Below are 15,732 nucleotides of genomic sequence, written 5' to 3'. Positions count from 1 at the left end.
ACAGTTCCAAAAGACACTTTATTAACAAAAATAAATCACTGTGTTAACGCTTTTCATTGATTTATTTTACATGAATTTATAATATATTTATATGACATATTTATAATGATATTTTAACTTTCCGTTTACAGTCATATTTATTATTTGATGCATTTATAACACTTTTAGGAACATGGGAAATTCACCCTGGGGATCACTTCTGCTTGACAGGGGCACAGGAAAATAATTTTTTTGGATGGCAAAAGCCAGGGTACCATTTGGCTAGGCTTATATAGGCCCTAGGGTCAATAGCTTAGTACCTACCTATGAACCTATATGAGTAAATCCAATGTATTTTACTATTTTTAATATATAATGTGAAGTTGTTCAATCTCACTGTTCTTTACACGTGGGTTCGGCTCCGAGTCTGCCGCTTTCCAAGCTCAAGATCTTTGAGTAGCTCGAAGCACAGTCTCTGTCCCATGACGCTCTCCTACCAACCCCAGATCTAGTTTGCTGCTGCAACGGATCACATGATCTTTGGAGGAAGCTTGGGCCAGTAACCTTTTTTTCTTCTTAGAAGAATGTATATTTACTTATTTAGCTATCGGGGATCTAATATTTGTGAGACTTTTCATATTTCTCATAATTGCTGTTCAGTGAGTTAACTGTATATTGCTTTTTGTCTTTCTAATTCGGAGCGGTTGCTCCTAGGCCTTTAGCCTTTCTTTAGTTGCATTTTACTTGACAGAGCTCTGTCAAATTTAATTACCTATCCCCTCCTTGTTCATAGGTGCTTAGATTTGTTGTATCTGAACGTTTTTGTGTCAAGACCTTATAAAATAATTCTTGTAGTCAGTTGTAGTTCAGGGATCTGAACTTTCTAGGAGTTCTTAGCAGATTTTTTGACATTATTGTTTATCAGGGATCTGATATTTGTGTGTTTTCTTTGATCATGTCTGAGAAACAAAAATCAGGATTTAAGAGGTGTGACTGTGGACAGAAGATGTCCATCACCGATCGCCACGTTTCTTGTGTGTACTGCTTGGGTCCACTACATTTGCAAGAGGATTGCTCTATCTGCCATTCCTTCAGTGGCAGGGTTTTGTTAGAAAGGCGAAGGAAATTGGTGGATAGAGGGCTGTTGAAGCCAGACTTTCAAGAAGCATTAGACAAGACTGACCAGACCTCCAAGTCTTCGAAGGGGTCGAAGTCTTCTAAGGTGTCATCAGAGCACAAGTCTTCTGCTCCGAGCACCTCTGTGAAGATTCGGTCGCCAGCTCCGTTGTCTTCAGAGCCATGCACCGAAATCTTACCTCAGAGCCAAATCACAGTGTTGGAGCCAGTTTTGGAAGTTTTCAAGTCCCTGATCCTTAGGTTGGTGGCTTCTTCGGCTCCTTCAACCCGTTATTCCGGTACCCTTTCTGACATCGATGTAGACCACATGGTGCAGAGGCTTTTGGTGAACCCGGCCCTGGCTAAATTGCTTTCAGCTTCGACCCAACTGACTTTGAAGCCTACGACCCCCCCCCGCCAAGATTTCTGCTCCTCCTCCGAGGCCAGTTGATCCTTCAGAGCCAGAAAGAGAGGATCTGATCGTGGTGGAACCCTCTGAGCCGAGGCCTGTTCCAGTGCCCTCGGCCCCATCGACCTTAACTTCTTCGGTTCCGATCAAAGAGTCTCTGAGCTGGCACTCTCTCACTGGTTCCGGGGGAGAGAGTCGAACCAACGCTTCGGTTCCAACTCTCCCTCTCGGGGCTTTGGCGCAGATGAGCTTGGCTCCATCCTCTGGTTCAGAGCCCCCGTGGTCTCGACCCCTGGGAGGTTGCTGTCTTCTTCGGAACCGGCAGACTCCTTGGATCGGGAAACCAGTGCCTTCGATGCCATGAGGAGGGTCATGTCTGCAAAGACCCTTACCTCTTTGGATCTTTCCTCTTCCTCCCTTAAAGGGCCGCGTTCTGCCTCTACACCTCAGGTCCCTACCAAGCGTCGAGACCCAGAGCCTCAGGTAACCCCATTGGATGACCCCTGCTTGATGGAGACTTCACCAGAAGTTCCTGGAAAGAGTGTGTGCAAGAGGAGGCATTTGGATTCCCCTCAGGAATCCTTAACATCAGACACCAACTTAGAGGAATCAGAAGGGTTCACACGGTCCTCCTCTGAGGATGTCTCATTTGCGGACATCCTGGAAATATTAAGGCAGAGGGGTGACTAGCAGTCCCTTACCCCTACTGAGGAAAAGTCGGTGCTCCTGAAGGCCTTCGGGCCTCAACTATCCACCTCCTGGGTTACTCCACCCTTTGACGAATTAATGGACTTGGTCGCTCGAAGAGCGTGGGAGTCTCCTGATTCCATGGAACCGGCCCTTCGGTGGCCCAAGAAATTTATCACCTCACCTCAAGACAGGTCTTTCCTTATGAAGGGAGTCCCCATTGATGCCATGGTGGTGGCAGCAGCGGCCACCAAGAAAGAGATGTCAGAAACCTCTTCTGTTCATCCTCCTCATAAAAACTCTAGTATGATGGACAGATATTGGAAACGCATCTTTAGTTCTGCAACATTTGCAATGAGATTGCTTAATTATTTAACCCACTTTACCCGTCTTTAACGAGATCTCCTCAAAGAGCTTGGAGACACTCTACAGGCCAAAACAGATGATGCTGTTTCTGAGAAAGTGAAGGCACAGCTTAACACCATTAATTATATTGTGAACTCGTCCATGCGGCTCATTTCTTATGCAGTGGATGGATCGAGCCGAGCAGCAGGTTCAGCGATAGCTCTGCGAAGACAATCCTGGATGTGCTTATGCTCCTTTGCGGAAGTCTTCCTTTGTTAATACCCCATTCGATGGCTCTTCCTTGTTTGGGCCTAAAGTCAAGGAGACAGACACTAGGTGTGAGCAGGAAGGAAAGACTCTGTCTGCCGTAGGAGTCTGTTTTTCCACCCCCACTAGACCACACCCCAAAGGGCAGAAAGGTTGGAAAAATGTGGTTCCGAAAGTCCCAAGGAGCGTTCCAGAACACACGTAGTAAACCCCCCTCCAGGGGGAGAGGAGGGGGGGTATAATGGTAGACGCCACCCAGGCGGTAGAGGGGTCCACAGAACCAGGGTGACAGGGAGCAGTTCCTTGGCAAGCCCCATCAGCGCTCCTGAGAGGAGGCCCAACTGTCCTGCTCTGGAGGCAGTCAGGGGTCGCTTAGCTTTATATTCAGATGCCTGGCTGGGAATTACATCAGATTCTTGGGTAAAAAGCTTAGTTACCAGAGGTTACATCATTCCCTTTTCAGAATCCCCTTCCATTCGTACAAGAATCTCAGACGTTCCACCCAGTCTGCGGAATCTAGCAGTCATAGAAATTCAAAGCCTGCTAGAAAAAAAGTCATCCAGCCAGTCCCAGCGGACCAGATAGGATCCGGAACTTACTCCAGGTTCTTTTTAGTTTCAAAGAAAACAGGGGACATCTTAGACCTCAGCAAACTAAACACCTTTGTCAAAAAGGAAATGTTCTGGATGGTCGCGCTTCAATTGATACTCCGTTTCTCGAAACGGGCGATTGGATGTGCTCTATAGACCTCAAGGATGCGTACTACCACATCAAAATGGCCAGGCCATCCAGAGCTCACTTGCGTTTCCGGCTGGGGGCCCGTCACTACCAATTTCGTGCTCTGCCCTTTGTTCTCACCACAGCCCCCAGAGTGTTCACCAAATGTATGGCAGTGGTCACGGCTCACCTGAGACGTTTAGGATTCCGGATGTTTCCATATCTGGACAACTGGCTCCTCACCTCCACCACCAAACATCAACTGATTCACCCCAGAGATTACACTATCAACTTGTGTTCCAGTTTGGGCATAACCTTAAATTTCGAAAAATCTGCTTTATTGTCGTCGCAGCATATTTTCTTTATAGGAGCAGATCTAGACACCACCATCTCCCTGGTCAGATTGCCTCAAGAAAGAGTAATATCTTTACGAAGTCAAGTGTCCCATTTGTTAACGGAAAGGAGAGTTCCGGCATTTCAGGTTCTGAAGCTGTTAGGCACCATGGCAGCGACACTCATAGCGGTTCCTCTGGGATGAATGCACATGAGGATACTCCAATGGTTACTATTCACACAGTGGTCTTATCAACAACTTGCTATGTCACACAATATTCTTCTGACAAATGCTTGCAAAAGGACCTTCTTTGGTGGTTGAACAGCCACCAAGTTACTGTAGGTCGCCCATTTGTACTTCCCCCTCCCACAGCGACCACGGATGCTTCCCTGATAGGGTGGGGGGGGCTGTTTCAGGGAAGAACTGTCCAAGGCACTTGGTCAGACATGGAATGTCATTTGCACATCAATGTCCTAGAGTTGAGAGCGGTGTTTTTAGCGTTGCAACACTTTCACGACTCTCTACCTCAAGAGACTATTGCAATACAGACAGACAACATGTCAGTAGTCTGGTACATCAACAAGCAATGGAGAACCAAGTCTTACCCCTTATGCTGAGAGGCCCTGAGAATTTGGCAGTGGGCTGTATCCACCGGACGCTTTCTTATAGCAACGCACATACCCAGGTCATCCAACGTGATAGCGGACAAACTGAGCAGAGCCATTCTGTTGCCTCACGAGTGGTCCCTCAAAGAACAAGTAGCGGAAAGGATATTCCGCAGATGGGGCCAGCCTTGCTGCGACCTTTTTGCATCCCCGATGAATGCCAAATGCAGAAGCTACTTTGCCCTGTACCCTCCACCGGGGGACAGCCCAAGGGACTCACTCGTACACGATTGGCCCTCTGGTCTCCTATATGCCTTCCTCCAAACCCACTGATCCCCAGATTCTTGCAGAAAGCCAAAAGACTGGGAAGGACTGTTATTCTAATAGCCCCATTTTGGCCTCGGCAGATATGGTTCCCCTTCCTACAGCAATACCAAGTGGAAGAACCTTGGGTTCTGGACCCAGTGCCAGACCTTCTGACTCATTCATCGGGAGTTCTTCATCCCTCTCTTGTTTCCCTCAAACTGACAGCTTGGCTGCTCCACTTCCCAACATAGTCAGGTCACATGATTTGTCTCCAGCGGTTCAACATATTCTAGTTTCCTCTCTGTCTCCACCAGGAAACTTTATAACAGCAAATGGAAGCGATTTGTTCATTGAGCTTCTCAGCATGGTATTGATCCCTATGTCGCCCCTATTCATAGTATTCTGGAATTCTTGACTTCGCTCTTCCACGATGGTGTGGCAGCTTCTACAGTAACGGTTCAGTTGGCTGCCATATCTTAACTTCCATGTGGGATGCAGTGGTTCCAACATTATATCCCACAGATTATGTAAAGCCTTTTTGAAAGGAACTCATCACCTTAGGCCACCTATCGGACATCTATCAGAAATCTGTTACTCCCTGGAATCTGAATTTGGTACTATCTCAACTCATTCTTCCCCCTTTTGAGCCTGCATCATCTTGCCCTTTGAAGTTTGGAAGACACTTTTCCTGGTGGCTATTACTTCGGCATGTAGAGTTTCTGAACTACAAGCACTTTCTATTCAGGCCTCCATATCTAGTCTTTTACCCCGACATAGTGTCTTTAAAAACAAATCCAACCTTTCTCCCTAAGGTCTGCTCCGAGGCAACCTTGAACCAATCTATTGACCTTCCTACTTTTTTCAGACATCATGCTAATAGATTGGAGTACATGTTACATAAGCTTTATGTTCACAGACAATTGAGGTTTTATTTGGACAGAACAAAAGAATTTAGGAAGTCTGATCAACTATTTGTTTCCTATGCAGACAATAAGAAAGGTTTTTCGGTATCCAAAGTTACATTGTCCAAATGGATTTCTGATTGTATAAATTTTGTATATTCTTCAGCTAAACAACCTTTAGAACGTAAAGTGAAAGCTCATTCTACCAGGGCTGTTTCTACATCTTTAGCCCACGCAGCCCGTTTACCTTTGGACACCATTTGTGCAGCTGCTACTTGGTCCAAACCTCATACGTTTATCATTCATTACAAAGTGGACAGGGCTTCCTTTGGTTCCACCGTTCTCAGGAATGTACTCCCGTGAGCCGCCCAGGATTAGGGTGCTTGGGACGCTACCCACGTGTAAAGAACAAGTGGCGAGATTGAACAACTTCACATAAAGAAGTTACGTTCTTACCATAACGTTCCATGTGAGTTATTCATCTCTCCTTTGTTCTTACACTCCCTCCCACCTTCCCCCTCCAGGTTATGGAAGAATGAGTATGACTGGTGGTCTGGTTGGTCTTGCTAGTGTCCTCTGAGTAGGTGATATGCGACGGATTAAAGCTGGAGTTTTTTGAGATGGTCTGCGTAGGGCATCTGTTTGAGGCTGGTAATCCTCTTTGTGAGGTATTTCTGCGGCCTTTCCAATTGGTGTAGATGTCTTGTGAGGTACACACCAAAAGGGGTGTTGTACTCTATAATGGGTCTAATGTGTGGTGAGTAGAGGGGAACAATGACCTCTTTTTTTCTGGATGAGAAACCTTTTGTGATGAGGTGTGCCATGTAGAAGTATTTCCAGACAACTGTGGCGATGTGAATATCAAAGGAGAGACTACTGTCCACCTGTGTCCCAAGGTCTCTTATCACACTGTCGGTGTTAAGTATACTACCGCCTATGTTGTAGTTCATGGGCACAGAGTTTTTACCAAAGGGGATGACAGTGCACTTTTTGGCATTGAGCTTGAGGCCATGGCTTTGACACCAGGCATCTGTCTCAGTGAGGCCCTTTTGTAGGATGTCCACATCGTTAGGAGTTTCGATTATGGCTCCTAGTTTGCAGTCATCTGCAAACTTCGTTAGCCAAAGACCTTCTGTGTTAGCCTGTACTTCAGAGAAGTGGATACCAAACAGGAGTGTACCCAGGACTGAACCCTGTGGTACTCCACTTGTCACTGGTCTGAAGTCGGATTTGGAGTCTGCTACTTTCATAGTGTGGGTTCTGTCAGTGAACCAGTTGGCATCCCGTCTTGTGACACAGGGATTTATACCTAGTTTAGTGAGTTTATCTATAATTCCAGAGTGGGGGATGGTGTTGAAAGCCTTGGCAAGCTCTAGATAGGCTGTGTGAACCACCTTACCCTTGTCTATGACTTTGGTGACTGCTTCAAAGAAGTCATCAGGTTTTAGAGACATGATCTGCCTTTTACACACCCGAACTGGGTGGAGTCCAGAGTTTGGAGATTACCAATGTCTTTGTTTATAAGTTCCATGGTCTTGCAGACCAGGCTCATCAGGCTAATGGGGCGGTAGTTCCCGGGGTCCGTGGTGGCTCCCCCCTTGTGGAGTGGGATAACCGTCGCTGTGCGCCATTCAGCAGGCACAAAGCCTGAGGTGAGGCTATGATTGAACATGGTACTTGGGTGGGGTGCCAGTTCGTTCTGTAGTTCGTGTAGAACGCAGCCTGGGATGTTGTCTGGTCCTATGGATGCTGTGTTCTTGGTTTTGGAGAGTGTGGTTTTTACCTGTGCATCCGTGATTACAGGAACTTTGCATTCTTCCGGTATAGAGATGGGCTCTTTAGGGGGTGAGAGGGGGGTAAAGTTAGCACTGAACCTATCTGCCAGGATGTTGGCAATATCAGTTGGGTCTGTATATTTAGTGCCATTTTGCTGTAACTCAGAGCAGATCTGAGTGTTGCCATTGAGATACTTAACATAGCTATAGAATGCTTTGTGGTTGTCTTTAGAATCAGTGGCGATTTTGTTTTCGTAACTAGCGTTGGAGGATTTTATCAGGGATCGCAGCTTCTTACTGAGTCTGACCAGGAAGCTCCTCCACTCATGGGATTTTACTCTCTTTTGCAACAGTTTCTTCCTTCTGTTGTACAGTTTGTTTATGGCAGGGGACCACCAGATTGGCTTCCTTTTTTTTGGAGGATAGCGTCTTGATTCTGTTTGGGATAGCACGGTCCATGCAGTCATGTAAGTGCTTATAAAGTGCAATTGTATAGGATTCAGTAGTCATAACTGTATTGCACATCTGCATGGGTGTCATGAAGTTCACCACTTCTGTCTTAAGCATGAAGTTGGCTTTGGAGAATTTTTTTACCATGGTTTCCTTAATGGGGGGTGGGGGCAGGATGTGTATATCTAGAGTAATTAGCTTATGGTCAGATCGGACCATTGAGGCGTTGACTTCATGTGTGGAACACCGGTCACTCATGTTGGTAATGACTAGATCTAGGATATTGTTGCCTCTGGTGGGGGTGTGGATAAGTTGTTCCAGGCCATTGGAGTTTATGAATTCCAGAAAGCGTTGAGCAAAGGAGTTGGTACACGAGTAGTTTTCCCAGTTAATGGTGGGGTAGTTGAAATCGCCCATTATTAGGGTGTTTGGTTGAATCCTAATATTTTCCAGTACATCAAGAAAAGAGGAGTGGGAATCCTGGGGCATGGTGGGTGATCTGTAGCAAGCTACAATTTGGATTGCAAATAGTTATGTACTATATACATGTTGTAATTTGGTTGCTTAGTGTGTTTTTTCTTGCTGGTTCAGCAAACGAAATCTGGGGTTGGTAGGAGAGCATCATATGATAGGGACTGGGCCTCGAGCTACTCAAAGATCTTGAGCTTGGAAAGCGGCTGACTTGGAGCCAGTGGATCGGCTCCGAACCTACATGTAAAGAACAAAGGCGAGATGAACAACTCACATGGAACGTTATGGTAAGAACATAACTTCTTTTTTTTTTAACAACACTTAATACATCTACTTAATATTTATTAGGTTATTACCTATGCATGTCAGTCATATGGAGAGTCCAATGAAAAATGAAGTGGCAGTACAAAAGGATGTGATGTAAAAATTTTTAAAATGTCTGATGAAGTTTAACATGGTTTTAAATGAAAGCGCTAGCACAGTGATTTATTTTTGTTAATAGTCTTTTGAAACTGTTGGATTTGTGGTCTTTAGCTGTGGCGACTGAGCTACATTTGCCCTTATTTTATTTGGTTTGTGATAGATGTAGATATATATATACACACATCTGTCAAGGATGAAAAGCTCTCATGTCTTGTTTTAACTTAATAAACCATGGTATATACTAACAATACGAGCTTGAATCCTGTTTTCTTATTTTTAATAAGAATGCAAATTAATCTTTAACACTGAGCTTACAAAAGAAGTTTTGACAACAGTCTGTTGTAGAAATTCATATGCCAGTATGAAGAGTTAATCATTCATGTACAATTTTTCCCTTTTTGTGTTTTGTTCAAGTAAACTGTTCACTTGCCTTAAGGTTGGAAAACTACATCACCTTGGTACTAAGTTATGTTATCTATATACACACATGCTCACACCTGTGTGTGTGTGTGTGTGTGTGTGTGTGTGTGTGTGTGTGTGTGTGTGTAGGTAAGTAGTAGGTTGCAGCCATTAGGCTGTATTTGCCCTGGTCAGCATGCCAAAATTATCTAAAAAAAAATATATATATATATATATATATATATATATGTGTGTGTGTGTGTGTGTGTGTGTGTTGAAGTAATACTGCTTAACTTTTAGATTTACAAATGTATTTACCAGATGTATAAGGTACAGTGACTCATAATACTGGATAAAATGAAATATCTTACTAAAAGCACTGTACGCTCTTATTTGTGTTTGCTGTTTGTAATAAATGTGAATTTTTTTTTGTTACTCTGCTATGCTCAAAGTGCCTTTTTATTTTATCAACATAGGTCTTCCATACAAGTTTAAAATACTACAAACACCAGATGAGCCTCAGTGGACATTAGTATTGAAGAAAGCACAGTGGATAGTGGAAAATTATAGGCAATCCCAAGGGTATGTGACTTCTAAAACGTATAAATATGTTACTGTAAATACTGTACTAACTGAAGTGCACATCATTCTGTTTGAAAACTGAATTTGAGCATCACCTATATGCTGTTTCATTGAGAAACTATATAATGTATTCAGTAGTATAATGTATATTTTTTCATTACAGTAGGGTTCCTATGGAGAGCATCTTTCACAGAGAGTCTGGTTTGACCTGTCTTCAAAAAGTAAGTCGTATACATTTTATATATAGCTTTTGACCTCTAAAACATTTTTAATTGGAAAGCTATCTCTGTTTTTGCTTTCTGTTTGAAGTGGTGGGGATGCACACACACCTCATTTTATGAGGGAATTGCAACAAGCTGCAGAGATGATGCGTACTGTTGCAAAAAACACATCTGGAGATATGCTGATCTGACTTTGAAGGCATTTTGCAATAAGTCTGCCAACAAAATTAAAACAGAACTGTGTCAGCGTGACATTAGGGTGAGCAGTAAAGTGTTTTATACTGCATTCACACAGTATTTTGTCATATTTTGATGATTTTGCAGTGTCTTACTGTTGGGATTTTTTTTCTTGGGTTCATAGGTCAGTATTAGGTTTTTGATCCTTAGGACTGTTAGTAGCCTAGCAACAGTATCCCAAATTATAGATACCAATTGACATGTCTGATTTATGTCTTGTTTCAACCCATTTCATTGAGCGCTTAGTGTATTTAAAGCTGGTCAGGGAGCTAATTTTCTTTATATCCAAAGGAAGTCTATTCCATAAAAGAGAGATTCTCTGGGATATATATCTATCTTGCCAACCAAGACGTTTCAGTGGAAGTAAATATCTCTTGAGTGTTGAGGGTGTTAATTAGTTTTGTGGATGTGCAGGAGGTCGCGTAATACTAGATCCTTCAAGGCTGTGTAGGCAAGACTGAGGTTACCTCTCAAGAATTCGTAGGAAACTGAAAAAAAGAGAGTACTTTAAGGCAGTTTGAGTAGCTCTGGGTAGACATCCCCTTGATTATCTTAATGAAGAAATGCTGCAGTCTCTCAAGCTGTTTCCTATGCTTAGACAGGTACATAGCAAAGGAGCCACTGTACTCTGTTTTGGACATGATGGAATAATGCCAATTTTGAGCTTCTAAAGACAGACGTGACAAACATCACATCATCCATGCAAATGGGGAATGTGTGTATGGCTGCAGAGTCGTACACCAAGGCACTGTGTGAGCATTTACACAAGTGCATGGATCAGGCTATACCAAACAGAACCAAGATGCTGTCCTCTAAAAACAGGAAGCCAATCTGGTGGTCCCCCTGCCCATCAACAAATTCTACAACAGAAGGAAAAAACTGTTGCAGAAAAGGGTAAAGTCCCAAGACTGGAAAAATTCCCTTGTAAATCTCAGCAAAAAACTGAGATCTCTCATCAAATCCTCCAAAGCTAGTTATGAAAACAAAATTGCTACAGATACTAAAGATAACCGCAAGGCATTCTTTAGTTATGTCAAGAATCTGCATAACAGTACGCAGATGTGCTCTGAGTTACTGCACAATGGCACCACTTATTCTGAACCAGATATTATTGCCAATATCTTGGCCTACAGGTTTAGTGCAAACTTTACCCCCCTTCACCCCCTAAAGGGCCCATCTCAATACCCAAGGAATGCCAAATCCCTAATATCATGGCTGCACAGGTAGAAACCGCACTGTCCAAAGCCAAAAATATAGCTTCCATGGGACCTGATAATATACCTGGCTGTGTTCTACACTAATTACTAAGGGAACCTGCACCACACCTGTGTGCCTTGTTCAACCACAGCCTCACTTCAGGCTTTGTTCCCACTGAATGGTGCACCAGTACAGTCATTCCACTCCACAAAGGGGGAGCAAGTACTGACCCTGGAAACTACCGCTCCATTAGCCTGACAAGCCTGATCTGTAAGGCCATGTAGCGTATCTTTATGGACGTTATAAATAGGGATATAGAGAACCTCCAAACCCTGGACCCCACGCAGTTTGGGTTTGTGAAGGACAGATCAGGTCTGCTCATCCTGATAGATTTCTTCGAATCTGTCACCAGAGTGGTGGATAAAGGCAAGGTAGTCTATATATAGCCTACCTCGATCTAGCCAGGGCCTTCAACACCATCCCCCACTCAGGGATCATTGATAGACTCACTAACCTAGGCATTAACTCCTACGCCATAAGATGGGTTGCCAACTGGCTCATGGACTGAACCCACACAGTGAAAGTAGTGGACTCCAAATCTGACTACCGAGCAGTTAGAAGTGGAGTCCCACAGGGATCTGTTCTGGGTCCTCTCCTGTTTGGCATCTACTTCTGTGAAGTTCAAGCCAACACAAAGGGACTCTGGTTAACCCAGTTCATGGATGACTGCAAACTGGGAGCTATTATTGATTCTCAGGCTGATGTAGACATCCTACAAAAAGGCCTCACACAGACCAACAACTGGTGCCAGAACCATGGCCTTAAGCTCAATGCTAAAAAGTGCATAGTGTTTCCCTTCAGGAAAAACATGGCGCCCACGAACTACCACATTGATAGTAGCCCACTTAACTCCCAAGGTGCGATAAGAGATCCAGGGACACAGGTAGATAGCAACCTCTCCTTCAACAAGCATGTTGCCACTGTCATTAGAAAGTCCTTCTACGTGGCACACCTCATTACAAAAGGTTTCTCATCCAGGAAGAAAAGTCATAATCCCTCTCTACTTGTCTTTCATTAGACTCATTGTAGAGTACAATGCCCCATTTGGCATGTACCTCATTAGACGCCTACAACAACTGGAGAGGCCGCAAAAATTCCTCACAGAGAGGCTCCTAGGACTCAAACACATGCCCTGTACAGAAAGACTCAAAAAAACTCTAGCTTTACTCCATCTCATATCGCCTAATTAGAGGTGATCTCTGCTTGACATACAAAGCCATGTCTGACCCAGTGTTGCTAGACATGCTTCATCTGAAAAACTCTCAATCCCTTTGCACCACACGCTCCAAAGACGTCAACCTCATCACCACAGTAAACAGAACCTGCTGGAGGGACAGGTTCCTAACCCAGAGACTTCCCATACTCTGGAATAAACTCCTCATTCATGTCAGGCAGAGCACCTCACTAGCCCTCTTCAAGAAAAATCATGACGAGTGGATGGGTAACAGGAAATTCACCCCGGGGATCACTTCAACAGCCTTGCTCGATTGGAGCACAAGGAAGTAACATCCGGCAACAGGATGACTAGAATATTCTTGGGCTAGGCTTGTATTGGCTCCAGAGCCATTAGCCTAGTACTCGCCTATGAACCTATAGAGGGGATGATAAATTTCTTCAGTCTGTGACGAATACCTCTTTTATGATTAGTTTGCCAAGGTAAAAGGAGTTGCGAACAATAGTTGGTATGTGGTGATCAAAGGATAGTTCATTGTCAGTGAAATTGCACTGGTTCACAATGTCTGAGTCAGCTTTCATAGGGGTGTTACCGGTGTGGTAGGTGCACAGGTGCCCAATTTTGCCAAAGGACACACTGCTATATTTCTTGGCATTTAGTTTTAGGCTGTGGTCACAGCACCAATTTGTGGTGTGTGATAGTCCCAACTGGAGAATTTGGAAGGCAGATGGGATATGAGCTTGCTGTAACTCCCAGTTTTTTAAAGCATCTTAGGAGGTTTGCAGCCCTGCTATGCTTCCTTTCCCCAATATTAATTAATAGGAGTTAGTGCATTTATCAGTCTGCTACTGTTACCTTTTCATCAGACACGGTCAGGAAAGAACTAAAAAAATGGCAGTCAGCCTTTCAATTATGGTGTCCTGTGACAAGGGAGCACTACAAAACCGCTTGAAATCTGTAGCAAGTGAGTGCCACTAGTTGAATGTTGTCAGTAAATAAGGACCTTGTCACTAAAGATACTCTTGTATTTCTGGAGTTACAGTATATTCCTATGCAACTCAGTAAAGTACAAGTGTAGTTCCTATGGCTTTTTATCTCATTTCTCCAAAGTCCTTAGACCTCTGTCCTGTACCCATTTCCCCTTCCTTCTGTTAAGAAGCTGGTACCCTGTCTTACCAGTCCCTTGCAAATGTTCATGTAAATAACTCTTTCAGTTTGTCAACCTGGTCTCCTTTGGGGTACCTCCCCTGCTCCTTTCTGATTTTCCTGTTTTCCACTGTATACCTGATATATAGCTATTTCATTTACTGCAGCTACCATCTCACTATTTGATATATAGTTTTCTCCTTTTTCACTCCAAACTTTCATTTAGCCATTTTCCTTCCATTGGATGTCATAGCCTCTTAATATATTTGTGGTCATTGCTAACTGCTTTGCCTTACCACAAGAAGTTGGCAAGACTTCTTTTGCACTGTCTTCCCACTGCTTTTCCACCATTCTGTTTGCATCACTGTTAAATATGTATGTTCACATAACTCCATCTGATAGTCTTCTAAGCCGACTGAGGCCAGGAGATTAAATAGATTTTTTATTTTTTCTATATGCAAGTGAGAGTGGATACAGATCAACCATATGTTTTTTTTTTTAGATCTACAGCACAATCGTATGATTGGCTGGATAGCTGAGTTGCCATCACTAGTGCATACACACACACAGTATGTGAACAAGTTTTAATCCTTTTGCTGCTTTGTTCTTACTACTGCTACTTTTTTTTTGTTCTTACAGATGATGGAATGTATGAGGAGGACTTTGGAAAACCTGACTAGCAACATGCTAGCTGAAGAATTCATGACTCAGATAGAGCATGTGTTCCACACAAATTACCAAGCCATGGAAGAAAGTGGCAACCTAGAGGACCCACCTGCTCCAACATCTGAAGAATGTTTAACAGAACAAATAAGGAGGGAAAATGAAACATGAGCTCATTATCTAAAAATGTTAATTTTGGGGTAGCTTGCTCTCCACGTCTTTGTCCTGCCTAAGAAATAAATATCACAGTATTTTTTATTGCCTTCAGTATTGTCTGTAAAAGTCTTGAGCACTGTGACTGTCGCGAGAAATTTATTTTTAAAACATTAAGTTGAAAAATAAAACTAATGAAGATGTTCTTTGTGTTTCATTGTTGCAGTCATTACATTTGGTTTATCTGCTTGCAGTAGCCCTCAGTCAGCCTGATTAACAAAGTCTTGGGTCCTGCGTTGGTTGCTGTCCCTTCTTCCATGACGTCAGATCGTCAGGGGTATAAAACATGCAGCCAACGCCATTACATCAGTCTTTCTTGCCGTGCAGTGCCCGAAGCAGAAGCAGTTCACAAGTGCCGGTCGGCCAACTCTTGACATTTTCGTTTTCGAGTTTCAGAACCAAAATCTTCAACTAAAGCTAAGTACCCCGTTGGGAAAACTTTTTCTTGCTCCTTACCGATGTCAGTAAAAGTTAATAATTGCATTACTTGTGGAAAGCAAATGCCTCACAAAGATTTTCATTCGTACTGTATTCCTTGCCTAGGCCCTGACCATGACGTACCTTGCTGTCAGTTTTGTGCTTTATTTAATCAGCGCACTATCCGTCGTCGGTATATTTTCACTTCTAAATATTTTGGTTCTCTGTTTAATTATCCAGAAATGTCGGTTAGCCATCCGACTTCCTGGATTCTGAACAAATGCAAAGATAAAGACACAGACAGACTGCCGAGGTGCAAAGCTGCTGATGACGCTTCTCCTAAGCCAGTCGCCAGTTCACCGGTACTCAGTGAGGCGCTTTCGCAGCCCCTGATACCCGCTACTTCTGACTCGCAGGCCTCCACTGAGACCCATTCGGAGTCCGGTATGCCGCGAGATGCTTCAACTGTGGAACCTGCGGGATGTCTCTATCTTGGATGGGTCCGGAGCCGCTGTACTTGCATATTAAACCACCTCCTTCTTCATTTAGGCCAAAATCTTGAACCATGCATAAGAAACCAATGGCCAGGCCGCATGCTCAGGCCTCTATGCCTAAAAAACAAATGATAGGAATGGCT

At 43.7% G+C, this 15,732-nt stretch overlaps 1 protein-coding gene across 2 annotated transcripts in view; it reads left to right on the top strand.

Moving 5' to 3' along the window:
- Positions 1-14,721, top strand: part of LOC122813282 (deubiquitinase MYSM1-like) — a 260,734-nt gene extending 246,013 nt beyond the window's left edge. The window contains exons 3-5 of one of the 2 annotated variants that reach the window (XM_044085525.1): positions 9,662-9,767; positions 9,934-9,988; positions 14,442-14,721. In XM_044085525.1, the coding sequence (XP_043941460.1) occupies positions 9,662-9,767; positions 9,934-9,988; positions 14,442-14,636 (356 nt within the window). In that variant the 3' untranslated portion in view covers positions 14,637-14,721. Of the gene's footprint in view, positions 1-9,661; positions 9,768-9,930; positions 9,989-14,441 lie in introns of both variants that reach the window. The other variant, XM_044085524.1, reaches the window with a different exon arrangement.
- The last annotated feature ends 1,011 nt before the right edge of the window (positions 14,722-15,732 follow it).

Source organism: Protopterus annectens, chromosome 10.part0 (genome assembly GCF_019279795.1).
Source record: "Protopterus annectens isolate FY-2018-M chromosome 10.part0, PAN1.0, whole genome shotgun sequence".
Classification (NCBI taxonomy): domain Eukaryota; kingdom Metazoa; phylum Chordata; order Ceratodontiformes; family Protopteridae; genus Protopterus; species Protopterus annectens.
This window is presented reverse-complemented; position numbering and strand designations above follow the sequence as displayed.